The sequence below is a fragment of the Ictalurus punctatus genome, chromosome 22, assembly GCF_001660625.3.
Source record: "Ictalurus punctatus breed USDA103 chromosome 22, Coco_2.0, whole genome shotgun sequence".
Lineage (NCBI taxonomy): Eukaryota > Metazoa > Chordata > Actinopteri > Siluriformes > Ictaluridae > Ictalurus > Ictalurus punctatus.
The window spans coordinates 11374133-11386434 of record NC_030437.2 but is presented as its reverse complement, the minus strand read 5'-3'; the positions used below and the strand labels follow the sequence as shown (position 1 = coordinate 11386434).

General features: G+C 38.4%; 1 protein-coding gene across 4 annotated transcripts in view; it reads right to left on the bottom strand.

Annotated features, from left to right (window-relative positions):
* The window catches only part of ssbp2a (single stranded DNA binding protein 2a), a 28350-nt gene that overhangs the window by 15678 nt on the left and 370 nt on the right, over positions 1 to 12302 (bottom strand). For all 4 annotated transcript variants that reach the window (XM_053674267.1, XM_053674268.1, XM_017451818.3 and 1 more), the window contains exon 2: positions 4797 to 4869. In XM_053674267.1, coding sequence (XP_053530242.1) covers positions 4797 to 4869 — 73 coding nt within the window. The remainder of the gene's footprint in view (positions 1 to 4796; positions 4870 to 12302) is intronic.

Here is a 12302-nt window from a genome sequence, read left to right as displayed (position 1 = left end):
GTAACTGGATATAGCCGGCTAAAAAGTATGACGTACAATTCTTCAAAAAAAAAAAAAAAAAAAAAAAAAAAAAAAAATATATATATATATATATATATATATATATATATATATATATATATATATATATATATATATATATATATATAGTGAGGGAAAAAAGTATTTGATCCCCTGCTGATTTTGTACGTTTGCCCACTGACAAAGAAATGATCAGTCTATAATTTTAATGGTAGTTGTATTTGAACAGTGAGAGACAGAATAACAACAAAAAAATCCAGAAAAACGCATGTCAAAAATTTTATAAATTAATTTGCATTTTAATGATGGAAAAAAGTATTTGACCCCCTCTCAATCAGAAAGATTTCTGGCTCCCAGGTGTCTTTTATACAGGTAACGAGCTGAGATTAGGAGCACACTCTTAAAGGGAGTGCTCCTAATATCAGTTTGTTACCTGTATAAAAAACACCTGTCCACAGAAACAATCAATCAATCAGATTCCAAACTCTCCACCATGGCCAAGACCAAAGAGCTCTCCAAGGATGTCAGGACAAGATTGTAGACCTACACAAGTCTGGAATGGGCTACAAGACCATTGCCAAGCAGCTTGGTGAGAAGGTGACAACAGTTGGTGCGATTATTCGCAAATGGAAGAAGCACAAAAGAACTGTCAATCTCCCTCGGCCTGGGGCTCCATGCAAGATCTCACCTCGTGGAGTTGCATTGACCATGAGAACAGTGAGGAATCAGCCCAGAACTACACGGGAGGATCTTGTCAATGATCTCAAGGCAGCTGGGACCATAGTCACCAAGAAAACAATTGGTAACACACTACGCCGTGAAGGACTGAAATCCTGCAGCGCGCGCAAGGTCCGCTGCTCAAGAAAGCACATATACATGCCCGTCTGAAGATTGCCAATGAACATCTGAATGATTCAGAGGACAACTGGGTGAAAGTGTTGAGGTCAGATGAGACCAAAATGGAGCTCTTTGGCATCAACTCAACTCGCCGTGTTTGGAGGAGGAGGAATGCTGCCTATGACCCCTGGAACACCATCCCCACCATCAAACATGGAGGTGGAAACATTATGCTTTGGGGGTGTTTCTCTGCTAAGGGGACAGGACAACTTCACCGCATCAAAGGGACGATGGACGGGGCCATGTACCGTCAAATCTTGGGTGAAAACCTCCTTCCCTCAGACAGGGCATTGAAAATGGGTCGTGGATGGGTATTCCAGCATGACAATGACCCAAAACACACGGCCAAGGCAACAAAGGAGTGGCTCAAGAAGAAGCACATTAAGGTCCTGGAGTGACCTAGGCAGTCTCCAGACCTAAATCCCATAGAAAATCTGTGGAGAGAGCTGAAGGTTCGAGTTGCCAAACGTCAGCCTCGAAACCTTAATGATTTGGAGAAGATCTGCAAAGAGGAGTGGGACAAAATCCCTCCTGAGATGTGTGCAAACCTGGTGGCCAACTACAAGAAACGTCTGACCTCTGTGATTGCCAACAAGGGTTTTTAAACCAAGTACTAAGTCATGTTTTGCAGAGGGGTCAAATACTTATTTCCCTCATTAAAATGCAAATTAATTTATGAAATTTTTGACATACGTTTTTCTGGATTTTTTTGTTGTTATTCTGTCTCTCACTGTTCAACTAAATCTACCATTAAAATTATAGACTGATCATTTCTTTGTCAGTGGGCAAACGTACAAAATCAGCAGGGGATCAAATACTTTTTTCCCTCACTGTATATATATATATATATATATATATATATATATATATATATATATATATATATATATATACATACACAGTATATATATATATATATATATATATATATATATATATATATATATACACACACACACACACACACACACACACACGCACACACAGTGCATCAGGAAAGTATTCACAGCGCTTCACTTCCACATTTTGTTATGTTACAGCCTTATTCCAAAATGGATTAAATTCTTTCTAAATTTCTAAATTATTTCCCTCAAAATTCTACAAACAATACCCCATAATGACAACATGAATGAAGTTTGTTTGAAATTTTTGCAAATTTATTAAAAATGAAAAACCAAAAAAGGCACATGTACATAAGTATTCACAGCTTTTGCTCAATACTTTGTTGAAGCACCTTTGGCATCAATTACAGCCTCAAGCCTTTTTGAGTATGATGCTACAAGCTTGGCACACCTATTTTTGGGCAGTTTCTCCCATTCTTCTTTGCAGGACCTCTCAAGCTCCATCAGGTTGGATGGGGAGCGTCAGTACACAGCCATTTTCAGATCTCTGCAGAGATGTTCAATCGGGTTCAAGTCTGGGCTCTGGCTGGGCCAATCAAGGACGTTCACAGAGCTGTCCTGTAGCCACTCCTTTGATATCTTGGCTGTGTGCTTGGGGTCGTTGTCCTGTTGGAAGATAAACCTTCGCCCCAGTCTGAGGTCCAGAGCGCTCTGGAGCAGGTTTCCATCAAGGATGTCTCTGTACATTGCTGCATTCATCTTTCTCTCGATCCTGACTAGTCTCCCAGTTCCTGACGCTGAAAAACATCCCCACAGCATGATGCTGCCCCCACCATGCTTCACTGTAGGGATGGTATTTGCCAGGTGATAACTGGTGCCTGTTTCCTCCAGACATGACGCTTGCCATTCAGGCCAAAGAGTTCAATCTTTGTTTCATCATGGTCTGAGAGTCCTTCAGGTGCCTTTTAGCAAACTCCAGGCGGGCTGTCATGTGCCTTATACTGGGGAGTGGCTTCCGTCTGGCACCTCAACCATACAGGCCTGATTGGTGGAGTGCTGCAGGGATGGTTGTTCTTCTGGAAGGTTCTCCTCTCTCCACAGAGACACGCTGGAGCTCTGTCAGAGTGACCATCGGGTTTTTGGTCACCTCTCTGATTAAGGCCATTCTCCCCTGATCGCTCAGTTTGGCCGGGCGGCCAGCTCTAGGAAGAGTCCTGCTGGTTCCAGACTTCTTCCATTTATGGATGATGGAGGCCACTGTGATCATTGGGACATGCAATGCTTCAGAAATGTTTCTGTACCCTTCCCCAGATCTGTGCCTCGAAACAATCCTGTCTCGGAGGTCTACAGACAGTTCCTTGGACTTCATGGCTTGGTTTGTGCTCTGACATGCATTGTTAACTGCCTTTCCAAATCATTTCCAATCAACTGAATTTACCACAGGTGGACTCAAATTGAGTTGTAGAAACATCTCAAGGATGATCAGAGGAAACCGGATGCACCTGAGCTCATCGCAAAGGCTGTTGTCATCGCAAAGGCTATGAATATTTATGTACATGTGCTTTTTTTGTTTTTTATTTTTAATAAATTTGCAAAGATTTCAAAGAAACTTCTTTCATGTTGCCATTATGGGGTATTGTTTGTAGAATTTTGAGGAAAATAATGAATTTAATCCATTTTGGAATAAGGCTGTAACATAACAAATGTGGGAAAAGTGAAGCGCTGTGAATACTTTCCGGATGCCCTGTATATATAACACCAAAGAATCGGCATTTGGGTGGTAACACCTAACACTACCTTGTCACTGTCATTTTCTTATAACAGCATGCCCAATCATGTTTTATTTTTTACTAAATACTAATGTAGAATGACAAATATCTGATTATCACTTGCACAGAGTCAGTGTTCTAATCAAAATTTGCATTTATGTTAGATCTCTGATTTTCAGCAGTGAGCTGTCTGGATGAGCTGGCCATGATTTCCGTCCACACAATAATCCAGTGGCTGCTGTAAACAGCGTGGGTGTGCTGAGTGCCCATGTTATCCATTGTGCTTGTTTGTGTGAGTCTGTGTCACTGCTAGGGAGATACAGAAGGGTTATTTTGGGGGTTGCGTGGGATGGCTGCAAGGCCAGGGTGGCAAAAGATGGGAGTCGCAAAGGAAGCAGTATACAATAGGAGGGAAAGTCTTAAGACTTGTCTTGTTGGTGTCGGAGCCACAATATGCTTTGGGTGTCTCAGACGTGGCTGTGTTTGTGGAATGATCTTGTTTTCCTGTTTCTTTGTAACCAGGCATGCTTTCTTTTTGATTTTCAATACTTTTTTTTTTTTGTATATGCTGTTACTGTGTAGTAGTTAGATCATATGACGACAGCTGTAGCATCACATTTGTCTGAAATAACTTAATTAGCTATATTCAATATAGCTGTATTCAATATGTTTCTTTAATACTGTCTAATCAACAAAGTGATGTCTAAACATAACAGCAGATTATTTCTGGACTGAATCTTTGAAATATAGGATTGCTATGGTTTTGAGAGAAATTAATGCTTGTTGCGGATCAAAAGGATGATGCCGATTATATTCCAAGATGTGTGATCTGGTGTGACGGTGCTTAATGACCTAATTAATTTATTAGGTTAAATTAGATCTAATAAAAAAGTGAAATAATAAAAATGATACAAAATCTGTCTCTGATCAAATGGCTGCACTAGTTGATGTAGCTGAGAACTACCCAAATACTGTAATGTATAGTTAGTGTATGACACTAAAAGCAGCATGGTGGATGCTAATACTTGTCCTTGACAAAGTGTGAACATGCACATGAGCAACTGTCTGTGTCTCTTTCAGATCACCTATGTGCAGAGTAACTCAATTAGCCTGGAGCAAGGACAAAACCAGAGTGTCCTACAGCTTCTACACAGGGAACTGTCTAAGCTCCCTCCATGGATAGGTGCATACAGCAACCATGTTTAAAAGTACTGCATTGAACTGACATTATTTTATGTGATGTTGAGCTGCATTTCAGGCTACCTACCTCTGAGAGGAAAGTCTGTGCTGATTTTTGAGCTCCAACATGTAGCAGATATTCATAAACATAGAGGGCTAGCCTGAAAGAGACAGATGGAAGAAAAGAGATAGTAAATATAGACATGAATCTATTGTAGAAATGTACCAAACCCTTTTTTAAATTTTTATGATGATAGCATTGCAGGAATATTATGTGTGACATCCTCTTAGTACCAAGCCGACTCTCTGCATGCTTCTGTTGTGTTGCCAATTTGTGTGAAACAGCACAGGCGTGATGACACCATGCTTTAAAACAATCAGTGTCAGTTAACACCACATGTCTTCACCGCACAAAATATGTCAGTGTATCTGATCAGAAAGCGTCAAATCTAATGTGCTACAATCTAATTTTTAGGACAATATAATCTCTAATAATGATACCCCAAATCAAATCACTGCATCTCTAATTTAGACTAAAGTACACAGAGTTAACCATAAGGATTAACTGATTTTGTCAAACAGTACAATCAAATGGCCAGTTTGCCAAAATTGATGTACAGCACTGGTATTTATTATTACTGGTAGATCAAGAAAACTATCTGTCTCTTTGTCAAGTCAAAACATTATCAGCAGAACACAAGAAACTTATTTTTGCTTGCTATAATACCTTCTTTAAAGCTGTATTCAGAGTTGCCAACTTAAGGTCAAAGGATATGTCAATATTCTGTGTATCTAGAGTTTTTCAGTAGTGTTTAAACCTCTGACTTTAAATACAATCAATTTACTTTAAGCCAAAGTAAATCAGGGGATAGAAAATGACTTTGCTGTCAACTCCAATACCATGTAACAAGTGACAATTTAAAAAGAATCAAATAAAGACTAATACAATGATATTTACAGTAAATTAGTATTTTGTCAATATATGAATATGAATAGCTGCATCATTAGTCATAGCTGTAGATAAAACATCAATCACTGCAAATTTGTCTTTATTTAAAGATGATGCATTTTAGGGGACTGGCCGAAATATGTGTGGTGGCAGGATGCAGTGTGAGACAAGTGTAGAGGAGCAGGTGAGAGAGGGACAGATCATTGTTAATACATATCTATATTTCAAATATGCACTATATGGCCAAAAGTTTGTGTATGCCTGAAAATTACACCCATATGCAGTTTCTGAACATCACATTCCAGATATAGTCCCCTTTTGCTCTTATAATAACCTCCACTTCTTGGGGGGGCGGGGGGCTTTGTGTTCCCTTCTTCCGGGGCATGACTGGCCAAGTCAATCACCAGACCTTAACTTAGTTGAGCATTCATTCCATCTACTGAAGAGAAAACTGAAGGGAGAAACCCCCAAAACGAAAAAACAATTGAAAAAGGCTGCAGTACAAGCCTGGAAAAGCAACATGCAAAATGCAACAGTGGGTCACCAGCTTGATGCAGTTATTGCAAGCCAAGGATATGCAAAGAAATATTAAGTGTTATTTACTTTAAATCTATCTGTTCCTATATTTTTGATTACCTAAAAATTGGGTGGTCTGACATCAAAGGTGCCGTGTTATTGCCTGGTTTTCACTAAAGCTAAGCAGGGCTAAGCCTGGCCAGTACCTGGATGGGAGACCTCCTGGGGAAAACTAAGGTTGCTGCTAGAAGTGGTATTAGTGTGGCCGGCAGGGGGCACTCACCATGTGGTCTGTGTGGGGCCTAATGCCCCAGTATAGTGATGGGGACACTATACTGTAAAAACAGCACCGTCTTTCAGATGAGACCATAAACTGAGGTCCTGACTCTCTGTGGTTATTAAAAATCCCAGGACACTTCTTGTAAACAGTAGAGGTATAACCTGGGTGTCCTGGCAAAATTCCCCCATTGGCCCTTACATATCATGGCCCCCTAATAATCTCCATCCCTGAATTGGCTACATCATTCTCCTCTCCTCTCCACCAATAGCTGGTGTGTGGTGGGTGTTCTGGCTCACTATGGCTGCCGTTGCATCATTCCCCCCCTAGTAAAAGCACTTTGAGTGTCTAGAAAAGGAATTATTATTATTATTATTATTATTATTATTATTATTAAGTTGTTTAACACATCACAATAACATTAAATACCAGGAAATGAAAGCTGAAATTCTGATCTAGCTTCCCATATTCATCTTTTGTTCTCAAACCCAAATGTCTTCAATGTATTGCAAAAAAACTTAACTGGCCCTGCTGTTCCAATACTTGATATTGTATCAACTAAATTCTTACATAAAGAGGTTCTGAAATAACACACAACTTTATTTTCAGTACATTTCAGTGGGGAAAATTCAAGCACAAGTGTACTAGTAACTGTGATGTGTCTGTGTTTATCTGCAAATTATTCAGGGCAGCCATGCAGTCCCGAACTGCTTCGTCTGTGGAAGCCACTACACGTGCGTAATTCAACTCTGCTCTTACAGCGTAACTTCGGATGCATCATAAAATAAATTGAAAGCATACTCTGCCGAGAGCTTGGGAGTATGCGGTCTGTAATAAAGCTTTGCGTGTACACTCAAGGAACATGACTAAGAGAAATAGGGAACAATTCAAACACTGCATCATACAGAACTACTAACATTCAAATGCTTCTTTTCTCTAAATCCTGGTGTATGACATACAGAGCTGAGGACGTGCAGAATTTCTGCAAACCTCAACAACACCCAAAGACATATTGATAGTACTGACATGGTAGAAAGCTCTTTCATTCGCTTTTATGTCTCATCTCCTTCCATACAGGGATACTGCTGCCTGATGTTTAGATGCGTATTGTGTGTTGACCTGATCTGCACATTGAGCAATGTCTTGTGAAAGGCATATATGCCATCTTTATGTAAGCATCAATGGGAACCCTGTGGAAAAATATACAGGACAAAAATAAATGTAGCAGAACCAGAGGGAAGAGTGCTCACAGGAGGAGGCATTTCATGTGCGAGAGGGTGGTGTAGAGGTTGAAATAATGATAGCAGATTTCATGGAAACTAAGATGAAAGAGAAGCAGGGTTGAGGGAGGAGACCCGGATGCTGGAAATAAGTTTAAAATTAATACTGCTGAGATTCTGTCAGACCCAGTGGAGCATCGAAAAGGGGATTGAAAGAGGGAAAGAGGGAGAGAGACTCCCATGAAGAACAAAAGACAAAAGCTACAGAGCGGAACAGAGACTGTCTTCAATGTGATACTGGTTTACTAGATAAACATTTCAGAATTTCTGGACCATAAAACAAAAAGGAAGAGGTGGGCACATATTTTAATTCATCATACCTTTCTCTGCATAACAACATTTAAAGAAGAAATGCACTATCTGAGTGTAAGAGCCTGTGGCAGTCACAGATATTGTCAGCAATGTTTTAGAAAATGGGTCATTATGAGACCATCATGACATTTGCAATATGTAAATTGCCTTTGCACAAACATTAACAGATTAGCTTGACATTTATATATATTTCTCCCATGCTTTGAATCTGCTTGTCACTTTGCACAAGGCTCTGGAGAACATCTACATAATCAAAGAAAAGGGATGAAATGGGACACTACTGGAGAGTAAGACCACATGATCACTCGCACGTATTAAAAGGAATGGTGAGCGCAGACCTGCATGCCAATAAAACACATTCTGTAACTGAGTCACTGAAATGTCATTCAAAAATTGGCTGTTCTGGAGGAAATGTGTTTTCCAATGGCTCACTGATTCACAGATGGACAAGTTCAAAACAAGGTCTTGAAATTGCAGATCCAGCATATAAATGCATCACACAGACAAATTATTGTCATTATACTGCTACATATTACAGATTCAGTATGCGTTGCAATATATTAGGCCTATTATACTGATAAAACCTTGATTTGATATGGTTAATGACTGGCTTGTTTTTCTGGCAGCGTTGTTTACATTTGGCAATCACAGGTAATGCATTCTAGCATTCAACTCTAATGCAGAAAAATCTTGAGAATGGACAACTTTGAGGCTTTTTTTTTTTAATAGCCTTATTAAAGTCCCCATGAAATCAAATTTGAGGTTTTCTGGCTTTTAGTATGAATATGTTAGCCTTTAGGTTATCTATAACCTAGTGTGCTCCAAACCAATGATACAATTCGCATTTAGAAGATATATGCATTTAAAATTTACAGTCTCTCTCTACCATTAATACAGATCAACAATGTTGATGACATCACTCTGCACTTCAGCTTCTCATCAGTTTTCTATCCAGTCAAAATACTCTCTAGAATCTGAAGTGTCCCTGCCCCCAACATGATAAAAATCACGGTGCTGCAGTTGCCGTTGATGAACGAGAGAGATCATATCAGCAAACATGGGTGGTAAATGTGTCTTTGGGTGTTCGAACGCAAGCACTTTATTCAGTTTTCCAGCTGTAAGCTGGTTAAGAAGGAATGGCTTGAATTCATTCACTTTATTGGTCAGGCTCACTTCCATGGTACTAACTGTCAAGTATAGCTTAGCCCCGGCTGAGAGGTAAGCTAAACGCTACTGGCTATTTAAAAAGGGAGAGAAGCCACTCGTTGTGTCCTGCCCTGAATTACTGTTTCAGTGGAAATTACATCAACACATCAAATAGCACTGCAGGTATCAAGGCACTTCACGGAGGCTTTAACTTTAAGTGTGGGAAAAAGTGAGGCTGTTGAGGGAACTACTGTGCCGCTACACCATAAGTATATAATAACTGAAACTAACATGTTTTGCAGATTAAATGTAACTGTAAATGTATCAAATGTATGATGTGTCATTATATATATGTATATATAGATTATTTACAGGCAGATTGCTGTGGTATTTCAGAGGAATAATAAACTTGGGGATTTGCTGTTATTGGAAAATTATTTAACATGTTACCTTTCGGACCGCATCATACCACCCTTTTCCCTATAACATTTTTGTACTTACATTTACTCAACTCCAATTAAAGCTAGACACATAAAGCTACATGAAGACTGATAAAGCATTAGGCCTATTAACTCCACACTGAGGTTGGCAAAGTCGTGTTCGAGGAGCTTCCCTTCTATTTTTCAAATACGTTTTCAATGTCGATCTCATATCACATAACTGGATTTGATATACAGGAAACATTTCTTTCAAGGAAAGTGGGTATTCTACATTTGTAGACACTGGTATAAAAAATTCTATAGCAGAGACACAAATAAGAGATTTCATATACTGAGGGACATAAAACAGTTACTGACATAGCAATATAGCAATACACAGCAAAAGGAAGAAATTGAAAAAAAATAAATAAACACAGAAAAAGACAAAGACAGGATAATGAGCAATGAGTTCCTTGGAAAAGAAACATCAGGATGAAAACAAAACAACTGCTACCATGGGGATGAAAATACATTTACAGACACCAAAACAAATGTGCTCACTTCAGTCATCACTCAAGAGCAGAAATAACACATGGACACAGCTGCTGAAATGTGAAAGTCCCTGAAATTAAAGTAAGTGATTCTTTTTAAGACATTAAGGATTTTTTTTAGGAATGTAAGATTATGATTTTCAACACAATTGTGCCACAATTTAATTGTTTTTTTAAAGGAGGTTAAAAAAATAAACAGTGTTTGTTCTTTTCTATTTGGAAATGTATATCTCAGAAATACCTATGGATTGTACCCCCACTGCTTTGCAGCATGTAAAGAGTCAGTCATCAGCTTTACACACATTTCTGCAGACCTGTACACAGACATTTTGGCCAGTTTACTGAATGACGTTATTCATTAAAGAAGCCACCGCAATAACAAGTTTTCAAGTAAGATCAAGATAATGGTTTCCTTAAGTTGCAACTTAAATGAAATTAAAGAAATTTGTATTATGCTCATCTGCTTTGGAAACATGATTATATTAAATTATAGAGAGATTCTTCGGACCAGTTTTATCTTGTTTGGTCATTATAAATGCTGATAAAATCCTACAACAGGAATTCAAATCTGAACTGCTTATTATATTCAAACTGGACTGGGGGTTAAAAAAAACCTTGTGTATCATTTTGGCTCATTCACTGAAAAGATGTACAGACTATTTATCTATGTATCTCTGCTTGTTAAAGCAGTGTTCTTTTGTGCTTATTATTTTTCAATTTCACAAAATAATTCACATTTTACTTTGAGACCTAAAATTAAAATGATCAATGCTACACTGACATGATTATTAGCTCCTACTGTATAATCTTCCTACTAAACAATAAGGCTATATAAGAATTACTATAAAGGCATGGGTTGACATTAACATACATCATTTGGGCTACACTTAAAACATGGGATTGATATTTCATCTATATTTGAAAATGATAAAGAATGTAACATCAACTAACATGGCATTAACTACTGTTAATTAAGCCATTTATTTGTTCATAGGATAACAGACAGACTTGAAGCAAACAGGTGGGTCCAAGTTAAACTTAAATGCATAATTTTATTAATGTAATAATAATAATAATAACAACAACACCAATAATAATAATAATAATAATAATAATAATAATAATAATGTTTAAATATTAATATCTAAATAAAACTGCACAATACTAAACATGGAATACTTGTGATGCACAGGACTAAGTTGACTGTTCATTGTTTACTCTGATGCTATGGGGAAAATGTGTCTGTGATGAGATGGACTGAGGTGAAATATCCGCAATTGGCTGATGGCACAATAGAGGTGAAGCTCTTGGAACCAAAGCTGACCCACTGTTACATCTATGAGTGTCTATGTCCTGAAGGCTTGAACTTACAGAACTTACAGAAATTTAAGTTTCCCTTTTTCGAACACATATTGAGGCCATGCTGGTTTTGGTAAATAGCTGATGAGTTGACTCAGGTGTTAAAAGAGGTAGAAATATTTGACCATTGTCCATTTGGAGCTCCCTTTTTAAAAATGAAACCAAACACCATTGCTCAGTATTTATTTAACATCTACAGTGTGAACAAGGCTAATGTTGAACACTGGATGTACTGCTATGTACACAAGTCTAAGCGAAATCATTACATTATATTTATGGCACCTGGCCTTATCCAAAGCAACTTAGGCTACATTTATCTCATTTATAGGCCTACAACTAAGCAATTGAGGATTAAGGGCCTTGCTCAAGGGAACCTTGATGGTACACATGTCCAAACCTACACAGCAAGACAGTACTGTTTTATCACACTTGTCAGCCTCACAGTTTCGACTCGTTTTCTAAGTGGAGAAAGACCAAACGCATCCAATTTGCGCATGCGCGCACCCACACAAACAAAACTATGACTGTTTATCGATACTTAACACTCTTACTGCTTCTCCAGCCGTTAAACTCACACCAACACCCACAATATAATTTATAAGCAGCCTATCAATATGGAAAGGCAAATTCCCAGTGATTTCAAACCCCCAAATGCTTACCCTCTGAGTAAACACACACATAAACCATGTATTTGTGCGTAAAAACCGGTTACAAACAGCCGCCGTTTATCCTACCTACTAACGCTTATTGGATATGCCGACAACGATGCAGAATTGTAAAGATTT